Source organism: Pinus tabuliformis, chromosome 8 (assembly GCF_031772625.1).
Source record: "Pinus tabuliformis cultivar Carrire ecotype Pingquan chromosome 8, CPIR1, whole genome shotgun sequence".
Classification (NCBI taxonomy): Eukaryota; Viridiplantae; Streptophyta; class Pinopsida; order Pinales; family Pinaceae; genus Pinus; species Pinus tabuliformis.
Genome location: NC_142294.1, coordinates 1,609,139,482 through 1,609,154,921, shown reverse-complemented (window position 1 = coordinate 1,609,154,921; position 15,440 = coordinate 1,609,139,482). Strand labels below are relative to the sequence as shown.

Genomic DNA, 15,440 nt, shown 5'->3' with positions numbered 1-15,440 from the left:
CTGGTTCAGTCCATGTGTTCTGTCTAAGAGAGCCTAGCTCGCAGACCCTGTTCAAATGCTGGAGGATTCGTTTTCAAAACCTTCAGGTAGATAACTGCACAATGTCTTGTTCCTTCTGTAACCTTTTAGCTATGCCTTCTTTTCGATTTACTGATAAACTTCTCGATTATGCTCATGCATCATGCGTCTGTAGGGTTATTCGGCAATGGGGTTCTCCTACAACACTGGAATGAGTGTTGTTCATTCGTTGGCCGGAGTTTTCTTTAGTGGTAAGTGTCTTGGCAAGCACGAGGATAAATTCCTTGAGTTTTTGTTTTACTGCAGTTTGAATTACTTCTATTGTTGTCTAACATGTGCTATTCGGGTTACTCCTTGTACATATTAGGCACCCGTTCATCACATGGCCTAAAGACTAAGGAAAACCCCACCCCCGTTCTGTTTCGAGTTCCAGGTATGGGGAATCCTACCGGCCGCGGCTATGTCTGTTTTGCTTCAGAGTTTTTCTTGTGTTTAGAGGAGGGTAACCCTCTAGGTCACCTTTATTTTTGATTGAACCAGGGTGGGGAGGGTTATTCGTTCCCTCCAGGCTCCAGTTACCATGGACATGACAAATGTAATTTTAGACTCTTGAATTTGGATGTCCGACTGCAATTCCTCTGCTCGGACAATTGTAACTGTATATATATTTTAACGCACACCTGTGCTTATTTTTCTCACGGCATATTAGGCTCCTTGTTTACTGGACTATAATTTATTGTGAGGGTATACTGCTTTTAACGACAGAATATTTTTTCCTCGTTTGTGCTTGTTTAAAGGTTACCGCACTGCGGCCTTTCTGTACAGGAATTTGTACTCGTTTTTGTTTTATGAGTTCATAATATTGCACAGCTTTTATCTATGTCACGTTTTTTGTTTGGTTTAGCTACACATTCCAATACAGTTTATATGATGTTTTATGTAATTGACTGAAGAGGGTCTTATCCCCTAAGCTTACAACCTCCCTTGTTGAGAGGGTCTGAACCCTGCCCCTCAATTACAATGTTATTTTGAATTAATTCCTGATTGCTTCCAGGTTATTAATACTTGTATGCTGGAAAGATTTAAAACGCGGACAAGATAATAACCCTACCAACCTACTGTTCCATTCTATTCCAAACCCAATTTTCCTTTTTGGGTGCGCTATTTGGCTTAGATAATGTCCACAGAGCAGGTCTCCAGCTACGCCACTCCACTTTCTGGCCTTCCTTATTACAGAGGAAATGCTCTGCCACATCTTAACACAACCTGCAATAATCTCTGCCTTAGATTAGGGTCGATACAGTTTGCGGTAAGCAGACGTTTTATTTTTTTATTTTTCTAATTATATACACCTATGTCTCTTAAAGAAAGGGGCTCGGCCCAAAGGTTGCAAGCCATTACTGAGTAATGCTGGTCTGGAGTTGATTCCATTCACTTGTCTAATTTCGGGTTTGCCTAAGCATTTATTTGTTTCCTTCTTATTTACTGATTGGGATTTTGTTTGTTGCAGTATTCATGGGCAATGTGAAGTTATCATGTTTTATGTTACTGCACGATTGACTTACAAGAATGTCCCAACGTGGCACATAGATCTTTGCAGGTATCTCTTTTATAGAGGGGTTGGATCTCTAAGTAGAAATGAAGGTTTCTTAATTGTGTGGTGGCACAACTTCCTGAACCGATTAGCTAAATATCTTTGTGAATTTCAGGGTGTGTGAGAACATTCCTATTGTTCTTTGTGGAAACAAGGTTGATGTGAAGAATATGCAAATGAAAGCTAGGCAAGTTACTTTTCATAGAAAGAAGAATCTTCAGTACTATGAGATATCTGCAAAAAGAAACTACAACTTTGAGAAGCCATTCCTATACTTGGCACGGAAGCTCTCAGGGTGAGCCTTTAATCTAGTTTCTGATGCTCCCTAATATGAATGTTATATTAAAAAACTTGCATTGATTCTATAATGGGTTATTTTTATAGGGATCGAAACCTTCATTTTGTGGAGTCACCTGCTCTTGCTCCTCCTGAGGTTCAGATAGACCTTGCAACCCAGCAGCAGTAAGTAGAATGATATTTTCTTATCATTTTTTGTTAACTTTTATTGAAATAATTTGTTCCATATCTAAAAGATTGAAGCTTTGGCTTACAATCTTTTATGTTGTCAGGTACAAGGCAGAACTTGTAGCAGCTGTGGCCCAACCCCTTCCAGATGACGATGATGATGCTTTTGAATAGCTTTGTTAAGATGCTTTTGCATATTTAGGGATTGGCAGATTCAATTAGTTTTGTATCATTGGAGTTTGCTCTTGAATTCCGACATTTAATTATGATTTGTATTTGGGGCTTAGAATAGCATTATCACATCTCTCTATATGTGATTTGGGTACTGTGCAGATGTTTTCATCGGTGGAGTTGGCTAAGCTATCTTAGTTCAACTCCATTACAGAGCTATTTTTATATGCTAAGACAATTTTTTCCATTATATACTCTTGCACATTTTGCACAAGAACTTTTTGTACTCTTCAAATATTTCAAGAATGCTCAAGTGCCTTTCGTTGTGTACTGTTGGGGGAAATGCTAGTTGCGATGATTATTGCTTGTAATATATTATGGCTTGTTAAAACTTTCTCTGAAAATTCTAGCTATGTCTGAGGATTTATTTTAACTCTGAAATTGGTTTACATAGTTGATAACTATGGCTATCAAGCCTACCTGGGTATTCTTGTGGGTATGTTGTCTGTTGAACACATAAAGGTATCACCATTTCATTAATTGGGCTCTCGATTGAGCATAAATATTCGCATTGTCTAAATCTAAAGTCGTTTCCATTCAACAGTCTACAGATTCTTCTTTAACTATAGTAAAACTGGGAGATGGAACGCTTATCAAAGCTAAGGTAGCATCTTAATCCAAAATTCTGACTCCCATTTGAAGTAGATATTAAAGCTTTATAAGATGGTACGCTGTTGAAAAGTTGACAGTAATTAAATATGCTGGCTGGACATTGCATTTATATATGGGTGGCCATGTTAAGCTCATGTCATATATCCCGCTGCAATTTTTTTTTTTTAATATATACATATACACAGCTATATAATTACCAACACATAGACGTGCTTTATAAGGTTGACGGTCCTGTATCATGTGTACATAATTGTCAACACATGAGTTATTCTCTATACGGTTGACAGGTCTGCAATTCCTATTCTTATGTACGCTCACATAATGGCTCACTTTAAAACTTGCATGAAACAAGTCCTATAGCTGTACAACTACCCAACCGGTTGGATAGGACTGCGATGATTCCCACGCAGTTCTCCATGACTCGAACCTGTTAGCAATTGACACGATCTCCACCCGATGATTCGTGTAATCCCCCAGGGCTATGAAATTAGTGATGTTGTGGTTTTTGTGTTGTTTGATACACATTGATTTGGGTTAACATTAATTGAGCATTAACTTGTCTATCCCACCCCGGGTACTTGGAGTGGGCAGTCTCCAGCTACCACCTCGGGATCCTTCATGTATCGATGGCTACGAGATGAGAGAGGCGATCCTATGGCTGCCATGGATGCTTGCCGACTTACACTACTCTTGGCGCCAGGTTGTAGTCCCATTCTTCCGCGGGAAGACTTGGAACTTGTTCTGCCTCCTGCCTGAGTTGAGGGCTTGACAGTCTCGGCTCTATGGTTTGGTTGTAGAGAACATGTGCACAAGGTTTCAAAACCTAATCCCACCACTAGAATTTATCGACCGAGTAATTATTTGACAGTTTCATTTCCTAGTTCGTTGATTTACAATCGTTTGATTTGCAGATAGACCCATCATATACAAGATAAGTATTTACAATTCTTTAACCACAGTGTTTTTCTCACACGCAGGTACCCCCACTCCTTCTGTCTGGGTTGCGGATGGCATTGGACGGAGTGGTGAGCAGATAACCATCCTGGCTTCCACCGGTATGATGAAATTCCACTTGCTTTTGTTTGTAGGAATGGGATCTGGACCTGGTCTACAGGCTATTGTGCCTGATTTGTGTCTACCGCTTGCCAGAGCTCGCGGATAGGTGGCCCGGTTTCGGGTTCTGGTGAAGTTATCCCCGAGAGGGCTTCTGTTGTTTTAGTTAAATGAATATGAGGCTTCGTTCCTCGTGGTTTGCTTTCTCTGAGCCGCGCTGGCTGTGCATGCTGTTCTGATTGTTTACTTATACTAGGTCTGCCTGGAATTAACTTATGTCCCTGGGTGGCTTCTCCATTTTCATGGCCCAGCTTTTGATAATGTAATATGTATTGTGTGCTCCATTTATTTGTCTACTAGACTTGGAACTGAACATGGAAATTTTTGTTGAAATCTTGAACATGTATTATGGCTTCACTGAAATGATTTATCGCTCAGATTCTAGTTCTATTTGATTGTTTAGAGCTGTTTTCGACTCCCTAAATTTGTGGCTCTGTACAACAGTATATATATATTTATTCGGTTTCCAGCTTTATGTTTCATCCTGAAGAATTGATTTTCGGTGTTAACTATGTCATTTGTTGTGCTTTCTGCTTAATCCAACCAGATGTATTTACTGTTTTTAATCAGTTTGGGGGTTTGGCCCCGCATGAGGGTTTTCGAGGGTTACGACCCTGCCACTCACAACCACTGTAACCTATCTTCCGGTTACCATGTATCAGTGCGGCCAAGACCCGAGACCCCCTGCCCATGAGTTCAACACTCTCCTAGACCCAGCGGTTTCTAATGTGGGTGCATGCAGTGTAAACCATAGAACTGGGACCTCACCCATTCCTGGTAGTGGAGATTTCCCTTTTTCGTTTGGAGGAATTGTTCCACTGGAATTCCAGATTATTAAACATCACTTATTTTGTAGGTAGAATGTTTACTACTCATCCTAATTTGCAGAGGATTTATCTTTTTGTTTTACTCCCCATTCCCGGGGCTTATACTCTCAGAGTCCACGAATTTCCAATCCGACACGTCTCACAAGGGTTCCAATGCTCAAGCTGTCAAACCCAGGGCGGATTCCATGAAGGAATCAACCTGAATTTCTTTCCTTTTTTTGTTTTTTTTTGGAAACCTTAGTGCTTAACTCCATTTTCATTCGCGGCAAGGAGCTTATAGCATTCTATGAAACCTGTACTTCTATTAATTATTGCACTAAATCTTGCATGACTCATTTGCTAATGGTGTTTAACAAGGACGCTGTAACAGTTCTTTTCCCAACATAACCTCTACTATACAGTCCCCCTGTATTTAGGAATAGTCCGACAACAGTTGTCAACTACAACCACTCGGTAGCATCCATAGCACTCGCCCACCTTCGTGGAGGTTTCGATTATTACTGCTACTATGAATTTTTTTTAAAACAAACATTTTTTAAACAACAGGGGAATGCATTTTTTTTTAATTTTATTTATTTATTTTATTTTATTTATTTATTTATTTTTATTTATTTATTATTTATTATTTATTTATTTATTTTTATTTTTATTTATTTTTATTTTTTTATTTTTTATTTATTTATTTATTTATTTATTTTTATTTTATTTATTTATTTTATTTTTGTTTATTTATTTATTTATTTATTTATTTTTTTTCAGTTATCACCACCTCAGTGGCAGCAGCAAGTTCTTGAGTTTTCTAACAGTAGTTGTTAATTCTATACAATACATTTACCTTTTTCTAATGTCCTTACAGAATTACTTATAAATGTTTACTCACTTACCTGAACTGCTGTAACTTACAAGTACTCCAGAGTCGGGCCTCCTCTGTTTCTCTCGCTTCCAATATGCCACCCAACCTTGAGATTCGTCCTCCAGGACCAAAATATCCCCCTAGCTCCCTTGCCAGACCACTGCCCTCAGCAAGTTGCTGCACCTTCATGCGTGGCTATCTGGTCCTCACCAGACTTAGCCTTTTTTTTTGTGTGTTTCTTTCCCTCTGCCTGTCCCTACAGCGCAGAACCCCCTTCCTGCCTCCTTTCCTCCGGAAAAAACCCCGTTAGGAAAGCAGTTAGGGTATATCGGGACACACAACAACCACCTTCTTGGGAAGTTGCTAGCTTTTCAAGAAAGATTTTCTTTTTAAGAAAAAAGAACCACAGGAAATATTATTAAATCAAACAGATAATAATAGTCAATTCAGTTTACCAATTACCACAGTAAAATCAAATATTTACATTTATCCCGGGGCATCACAGCTCACGTGGTCTTGGAGGAAAGCATTTTCTGCTCTGTATTAATGCTGGCGTGATTTAGATTTTATAGGAGTGTTCCAACATCAATTGTCAGTCCTCACTTTTATATATTTATCACTTATATTCATGCCAATGTTGGGTAACTTTGGCTTTGAAGGAAATAGTTCTATGTCGTTTTATTGCTTAAGCATCACATTTTATCTATTGTTGGTTTGACATGTTTAATGCTCGAGCAATATTTTTTGAAGTGTTGCTTGTCTTCATGTCTGTTGGAAGAAAACCACGCCAGGCATGGAATGCTGCATTGTGATGTTGGCAATTACTGGTGTGGAAATGTGAATGCTGGACTGAGCGCTCCACACACACAGTTTGTTATTATTTAATTAGCAGAGTAAACCTACAGATTTACAGGGGTGCCAGGTTTTGTTGGAACACAAAGTAAAACTTGGGCATAAATTTAGTAATGAATTGAATCCCCTCTTGCTAAACAAAGGTAATACTAGCATTTTCACCAGATGTTGCAAAGGAAACGCCGTAAGGCAAGAGATAACATATAAGACTATGTAAGGCAATAGATAGCATATAATACTAATTAGCTAAGTAAGGCAATAGATAACATATAACACTAATTAACACTTCTTTGACAATTGTTGTGTTATCACTGAAAATTTGATTGCCAAAATAGCTCACACTAGCTTGAGGACAAAGTGTTTTGTAGCACATAAATCCTTTTGGCAGTTTCGCAGCGCATAATTCATATTTTGCACTGGCTGCGCTACGAAATTGGGGATTTGTTCGGATCTATAGTTATTCTTTCCCAGCTGTCATGTTTATCAAAATCCATTGGGTTTGCATCAACAGTTGTCAGTTTGTAAGGTTTTTTAGTACCCCAGCAGATGGTGTTTCATTGGGTTTATCTGGAGCACTCTTTCCTTGGAAGAAGCCTTCTGTGGTAATCAGTGGATAAACAAGGGATCAGACTGTGGATTACACATCATTTATTTTGGCACTGTTGCAAGTGCAAGGGGAACAGACCATTGTTTTCACATCTTCTGTTGTTTCTACCCAGAGGTTATGTACTTTATTGAACTGTTTCGAAGGGCTGGTCTTAAGGATGATTGAGTATTCAAGCCTACAACATCAATATTCACAAAGTAAAGCGTTGGATGCATTTAGAGCAGGAGATGTTGAAGTGCTAGTTGCTTCTGATGCAATTCCGGTAGATGTAGCAAAGCTAGATCAAGGCATTTGCAAAATTGTTGATAACTGCTTCACAAGAGCAAGACTTCATGTTGAAAGATTGATTTTTATACAGTCATCATATTTGTCATTTGAACTTCTCAATCTTGAAAACGATCCAGCTTACTTTTCTTTATGGAAGGGCCAGCCTATTGATTCCAGTCAAAGAAAATGGTTTTTGCGGGCAACACACTTGGGTTTATTTCTAGAGATGGGAAGCCTTGATGATTTAGCCCAGAGTAAAGCCCAGGCTTGTGGAATTGTGTTGAATTGCATGAACCGGGCATAGAAGGAGAAATGGTGATGGGGATGGTAATCCATTGATTACAGGACCACCTTCAGGTGGTGTGGTTCAAAATGAGAGATCTCCATACTGGTACACTGGCTACAACTGCTGTAGATGATGTTTGTTACAGGCATACTTCTCTGTTTTAAGCAGTTAGCTTCCAGGAGGTATTTAGCACGGCTGAAAGAATATTTTCGAAAACGGAAAGAGGTTTTTATTCCTAACATACTGAACTAGAAAAACCTCTTTCATTTTCTTCATATTGATTATGATCTGGGAGAATCGAGTGACTAAAGTTGCGCTACGAAACTGCTGTAGGTGCAGTTTTTTAATTTCCTGTGTTACACCTCTTTTTCAAAGACAGATTATGGGCAGCTGGAGAAGTGTTTTAAAAAACCAAAAGAGGTTTTTGTTAAACACGGATTGGTTTACAGAAACCTCCTTTATTTTTGCCAAATACGTTTTCTGTGAGAAGATATGAGCTCTGTCCCGAGACCCATTTTTCAGGCAGAACGACAGTTTCGTAGCAACTGGAGCTAAATAATTCAATCTCAAACTAGAATTGAAAACAAAAGATTCAGTGTCTGATGCATATTTGTGGATAGTACCAGCCCTTAAGCAAGCAAAGATCATGAGAAAGCTGAACACAAGCCTAAGAGCAGAAAACAAGGCTTTGAAGAAAGAGGTTAGCAGTTTGAAGAAGAAGCTAGGTAAACTAGCTCATTGATCCAAGGAGAAAGTTGCTTTTCAAGTTTTGGTAAATTTTGATTTCCATCATTTTGTAACCTTTTTGGATCCCTAACACCTGTACAAAGTAGCTGAAGAAATCATGAAGTTAAGTCAACAGTGCTTTAAGATTCATATGTTCTGTTTTGATTATCTACAGCAGTTTCGTAGCGCGCTACGAAACTGCTGTAGATGACTGTTTTATGAGAAAAAATGAAATTGATGCTGAGGTCAGCAAATCTTGAAAAGGATGACTTGAGGCCAGTAAGGAGACTATATAAAGCTATCCAGGTATTCAAAGGGTGACAGGTGTGAGTGTTGAAGAAAAAGGTGAAACTTTTTGTTTTTTGCTAAAAGTCTTCCTAAAGTTACTTTATGACCGAATTGTTAGGGTTCTGGTAGGGTTACCGAAATTTTGGGTGGTACACTTGTTCAGTTCACAAAGCGTCCAGATCATGAGGCATATTGGATTATGCGTGGTTATTAAAGGTATTAAATGGCTTGGAGCATAGTCTTTTAGTACATGAAGACTAATGGAAGGCAGGAACCGTGAAAACAGGGCACATATCCTCATCAACTAATGAGTCATCCACACAGCAAGTATCCGAAGCTGCTCGTTCAGTGAGTGTTTCTCCAGCATGTCTTGGCCACTACAGAAATGGTACAGGTGTCAAAGTTCAAGAAAGCATCAATGCACACGAGGAGATAGAATTAGAGTTTCAATAGGAATGGGACTCTATGTATTCACAGCGCAATACCTTTGTATTTAATAAGTTTGTTTAGATATAGATAAGGCAATTAATGATAGGATTTCGAGCTCCCCTCATGCTGGAGGAGGAGTCTCAAGTAGTAGTAGTTTTGTTTTCCTATATATAGGAAAAACTCTGATGTAAAAAAGGGTTGGAGATTTATGAAAAAACAGAGTTTTTATATCAGCTTATGTAAAAGACTTTTGACAGTAATATAAAGATTACTTTTTCTTCCCAAGATTCATCATGTGTTCAAGTGCTCAGAATATATGTGGCTTTGTTTTTATCCTTTTATGTTTTACAGCTCACTAAATATGCAATCACTCTGAATTCACCTAGTGCTCAGACTTCCTGTGTATATTTATGAGTTGAGGTTCCTTTTGAGAAATGTTCTGAGGGTTTAAACATTATATGCCTTGGCTTCCATGATTGAGTAGTTAATAGTTTACTGCAGAGGTGTTTGACTCCATGAGCCCAATGGAAGAGATGTTATTTTGTTGTTCCAACCAGCTTATTTTCATGTACTGTTTGAAGAGTTAGCCATCTTTTCTTGCCCTTAATGCATATCAAAAATCTGTGAGAGAGCCCTCTCAGACTAAGGAGGCTAAGCCTTAGTTAAAAGCCTGGTTTGAAAGAGTTACATGAGATCTTGCTAAGTAGCAGCCCTTAGTACACGATTTTGTGATAACATGTTGAAAGACAAAAAAAAGATCAACAAAAAGAAAGGACCATGCTATACACAATACATGCTTCTTAGCCTTACAAATCATGAGTCATATGTCATATAAAACTAATTAATGCTTCTATCATATCACACTAATTAATGCTTCTTTGACAACTGTTGAAAGACAAAAAAAGAGATCAAGAAAAGGAAAGGACCATGCTATAATGAAAACAAATTAATGCTTCTTTGACAAGTGTTGAAAGAGAAAAAAAAGATCAAGAAAAGGCAAAGGACCATGCTATAATGAAAACAAATTAATGCTTCTTTGACAAGTGTTGAAAGAGAAAAAAAAGATCAAGAAAAGGCAAAGACCATGCTATAATGAAATCTTACTGCAATACATGCTTGCTTAGCCTTACAAATCACGAGTCTTATGTCATATAACACTAATTTAATGCTTCTTTGTCACCTGTTGAAAGACAAAAAACAAAGATCAAGAAAAGGCAAGGACCATGCCATAATGAAAACAAAATAATGGTTCTTTGACAAGTGTTGAAAGAGAAAAAAAAGATCAAGAAAAGGCAAAGACCATGCTATAATGAAATCTCACTGCAATACATGCTTCCTTAGCCTTAGAAATCATGAATCCTTAAGAAGGAAAAAAGAATAATCAAAATTCCTTAACATATTATTTCTATTTTTGAAAATTAGCTAGAGAAGCATTTCCAGACCACCATAGTTTTTCTATCTTAATGGGTCAAGTAGGTTGGTAGCTTGACATCTATTTTGACAAACTGAATCTTCCCATGTTGTTTTGGGAATAAGCTAATGCCCAGTTTCATTATGAAGCTCAAGAGAATAATTTATTATCTTAGAAATGTTCATTTTCTTCTTAACACTAGTAAAGATAGATAAACAATTATAGTTTTAAAGATTATAGTTGATCAACTCCATATAATATCTTAGTTTCCCTTTTCCCCTTATCTCTTTATAGCTCCATAAATCCTAAATTCGGGAATCCAAGTCCCATTTGTAAGTTGAAATTGACTTTCTATAAGTCCAACTATGAAACTTATATAATGCTCCTACATCATTATTTTATATTTATAAATATTTTGATTTTTAATTGTATATTTATTAATTAAATTAATTAAATTTTTAATATTTATTAATTATACCTTTTATATAAATATATGGTTATCAATATGATTTTTTATTCTTTTTGTTTCTTTTAATGTGATATGATTGTAATTTTATTAATAAAAATGAGATTACAATATAACAATATGAATTGAATCCATATATTATTTATTATTAATATATTTTAATTCAATGAATATTATGTTTTATGATTATTTTTTATTATTATTTCACTTAATACTTTATTTTATGGAGGGAAAAATGAAACTAAGTTATTATAAGGAGCTCATAAGTTAAATATTGAAAACAATAAAAAATTTATGTGCCTTGGCTTATGTTAGGAAGAAAACAAACATTTCTAATATAAGAGTTAATTCTAATGAGCTTCATAGTGAAACCATTTGTTTCCCAACTGACAAAACACCATGGGAAGAAAGAGTGTAACTTGTGCCATATAAAGAGGGTTGAAGATGAAAATCACTTTCTCAAAACAACATGGGAAGAAAGAGTCTATGCTTGTGCCATACTAAGACGGGTGAAGATGAAAAGAAATTTTTCTTAGACTTATGAACTTCCATATCCATTCTAATTTTCAAAATATTTATCATATTACCAACATTCTTGACTTATTAATAAGTCTTGCTGAAAAAAAGTGAATACAATTCTTGGCCCTAATGTAAATACAATACTATCAAACTCCATTAACCTCTATTAGCAACTCTTCTTTCTTATAGATTGATTAGTAAATGCTACACTAAAAATAATATAATACATGTACTTATAAGCTTCATAAATACACTAATCTCCCAATCAATACATTTTTTCCATTTTTATAACCTTTTATCTATTTACCAATAAAATGATCAATTGCCATTTCTTACATTTCTACTTATACATTTCATGCTACACTAAAAATAATATAATACATGTACTTCTAAGCTTCATAAATACACTAATCTACCAATCATTATTTTTTTGCCATTTTTATAACATTTTATCTATTTACCAATAAAATGATTAATTGCCATTTCTTACATTTCTACTTATACATTTCATGTATTAATAGTGGCATTTCTTACATTTCTACTTATACATTTCATGTATTAATAGATTTTATTTTTGTTAAAGTTTGAGACATATCAAGTACATTAGATACATGGTTAACATAGTCAATTTAGGACAAAATCGACTCTATTCACCTTTATTGGATATGCCATAATAATTAGTCATGGCATGAACCTAGTTAATTTTTCTTTTATTTTCTTGGTAAAATTATAAACATAAATAGAACATATTATATGGTCATGGACCTACGAATATTTACCATTACAAATTCATTAATTCAATGCATTTAATAGTTTATACAACTGTGTTTTTATGACTTGACTCCATTGGTTTATGAGGTTGTACCGCTGCGCATATATGACACGACTCCACTGTTTGAAGCAATTCAACCTAAATCGTTGGATTATATGGTAATCATATGCGCATTGAGGCTTGTGGATTTCATTGTCCTATAGTCATTCGGTTAGCTGCATTTGATTTTGGATAACTCTGATGTTACATTAATTGCCTGCACCTTCCACTGTACGTGGCGTGGGCGAACCTGACCAGCCCCAGCTGCTGCCTTGGGATTCCTCTTGTATTGACAGTATTGAGGCCTGTTGAGTGATCCAACAACCAGGGTTGGTTCCTTCAACTTTCACTACCCTTGGCGCCGTATCAAGGTCTCATTCTTCCATCAGTGCTCATGACTCCTGCTTGGTCTGCTGCTTCCTACCGTGGTCTCATTCCAGCTTCGAGCCAGAGCTCTGTTGAGGTTTTTGAAAGGCGCTCGAAGTGCCAATCCTTGTCCTCACTGCCAGAGTTGGCATTCCAGGTAAGTTAGCTGCTGGTTAGTTTTCCTGTTTTTGTTTTTCTTTCATGCAACCTTGTTTTAACCTTTCTCCATAGCAGACTAAGCTCTTCTCTAAGGAAATCTTTGAATACTTAATCTATTTGTGGTGGTTTGCTCGTAGGTACACCTTGCTCTCGTTTTCGAGTTTGCTACCAGATGGGAGCGGTGCCTTCGAGGAACAGAGATGACTCCGAGGTTTTCCACTGGGTATGAGGGTTTCCGCCCTGGTTTGTCTTACAACATGCTGTAGTTTTTTCTTGTTTCCTTCGCGGAAGGAGATGGTTCACCCTTCCTGCGTAGTCTAGCCGTCCTCTTGGGAAAATGTTCATATTTTCGAAAATGTTTAAGTGTATGCTTATGAAGAGGCACTGACCCTCTGGCTTCGGTCCAGAGGCTTGAATCATGTCTTTTGTTTTTTTTAAGAAGCTTGTTAAATTTGAGGGGATTTCACCTCTGATATTTTGAGCCACACTGGCCAACTTTTTAATTGTAATAGCTACCTTCTGTAAGTCCATTCTCTGTTTTAATTTTGGCACTAAAATACATTTATGCTTTTAAGCTTGTTAATGTGTAATAAAATGGTCAATTTTGTATTATCTTGAGTTACACTTCCTGGGTTATGTTCCACAGAGAACGTTTTCTAAACTTATGTGATGCTGCCATATGTTGCTGGCTTATCGACTATTATTTTCTTTATGTCCTTCTGGTTATGCTATTCTGCAGAGGGTTTGGTTTGGTAAATCATCTTGGTTGCCGAACAATATACTTATTCGCTATTTCTTGATGCTCTTTTAGCTAGAATTATCTCCGCTGATATTTGTTGGGTTTGATTACAGTTGGGGTTTGGTTATAGTTGGGGTTTGGAAGCTCGTCCACCCGGAAATGGGGTCGAACCATGTTTTTCTTTAAAGAATTTAAACGTGTAATCCCTCTGAGTTTAATTCTATTACGTCAAGTGATAGGGTTTAGGCCTGATTCCTCACATTCAGGGTCTTGGACTCGCTTGTGGTTGTGTAAATTCCTTTGAAAGAAATAGCTTAATTCTCTATTGCAGAGTCATGACCAGAACCTGGTCTTTAGGAAAATATTTTCCTGTTCCACCACAGTCTGACCCTGTTTTTTTTAATAAGAACATAGTATAATTTATTTCTGAATCATGTCTTTTTTTTTTAAGAAGCTTGTTAAATTTGAGGGGATTTCATCTCTGATATTTTGAGCCACACCGGCCAACTCTGTAATTGTAATAGCTACCTTTTGTAAGTCCATTCTCTGTTTTAATTTTGGCACTGAAAGACATTTACCGACATATTCAACATCTCCATCGAGCTGAAGGCAAGCCAGGAAACGCTATCAGAAAGAAGGATTAATGAACCATTCTAGTCTGTAGCAGGTGGACCCTGTAGCGTAAGCGGCACAGGCCTGTCCGGGATTTCAGGAATATCACCCTCCCCCTCCAGCATCTTCACGGCTTCCACCATTCGAGGTCTAAATGCCACCATAACATGTGAGCACAAAATACCCACCAAAACGAACCTCTACATCACGTCCTCCTCCGTGCTCGAACGGATACTCTGGTCTACTATTTCACTAGTCATGCCATTTTTCACTAGGGCCATTGCCCAATCCGCGATGAGATAATTGGGGGCCGACTGAGCAGTGGTGTCAAGAGCCTTTCTGCTGCTCATAATCTCCAACAACAGAACCCTGAAGCTGTACACATCGCTTCTGTCTGTAAGTTGGCCATAGAGAGCGTATTTGGGGGCCAAGTAGCCGTGCGTCCCTGCTACTTTTGTCGTCAGATGGGATTCTCCTACTTCAGTCATAATCCTCGCCAGACCAAAATCGGCCACATGGGCATTCATTTCCTCATCCAGCAGAATGTTAGTGGGTTTGATGTCTCTGTGATAAACTGCAGGCTCGATGCCATTGTGTAGATAAGCTAGTCCCTTGGTAGTCCCCAGGACAATGTTCATCCGTTGCGGCCAGCTCAAAGATTGGGCATTGGACTTTTCTCCAAAGAGAGGCTCATACAAATTTCCATTGGACATGTAATCATATATCAGAAACTGCTGGTGCCCTTCCTTCTTGTCACTGGCCACGCAGCAGCCCCTCAAAACGACCAGATTCGGTTGCCTGACGGTGTTGATGATCTCCACTTCGTTGAGGAATTCGGAATCCCCTTCCGGCGTGCAGTTTCTGAATCTCTTCACAGCAATCCAATGACCATCGGGAAGCGTTCCCTTGTACACCATGGCATGTGCTTACTTCGAACCAGAGCTCTATTGAGGTTTTTGAAAGGCGCTCGAAGTGCCAATCCTTGTCCTCACTGCCAGAGTTGGCATTCCGGGTAAGTTAGCTACTGGTTAGTTTTCTTGTTTTTGTTTTTCTTTCCTGCAACCATGTTTTAACCTTTCTCCATAGCAGACTAAGCTCTTCTCTAAGGAAATCTTCGAATACTTAATCTATTTGTGGTGGTTTTCTCGTAGGTACACCTTGCTCTCACTTTCGAGTTTTCTACCAGATG

At 37.7% G+C, this 15,440-nt stretch overlaps 1 protein-coding gene and 1 pseudogene across 1 annotated transcript; one reads left to right on the top strand and one right to left on the bottom strand.

Moving 5' to 3' along the window:
* Positions 1-205: 205 nt before the first annotated feature.
* LOC149242194 (GTP-binding nuclear protein Ran1B-like) lies at positions 206-2,273 on the top strand. Its single transcript, XM_089370788.1, has 6 exons — positions 206-269; positions 386-497; positions 1,529-1,618; positions 1,728-1,907; positions 1,997-2,074; positions 2,182-2,273. Exons 1-6 carry the CDS (start codon positions 206-208, stop codon positions 2,249-2,251), a joined length of 594 nt encoding a protein of 197 aa, XP_089226914.1. The 3' UTR covers positions 2,252-2,273.
* Positions 2,274-14,451: 12,178 nt separating this feature from the next.
* On the bottom strand, positions 14,452-15,168 carry LOC149242193 (putative receptor-like protein kinase At1g11050 pseudogene; annotated as a pseudogene).
* Positions 15,169-15,440: the final 272 nt, after the last annotated feature.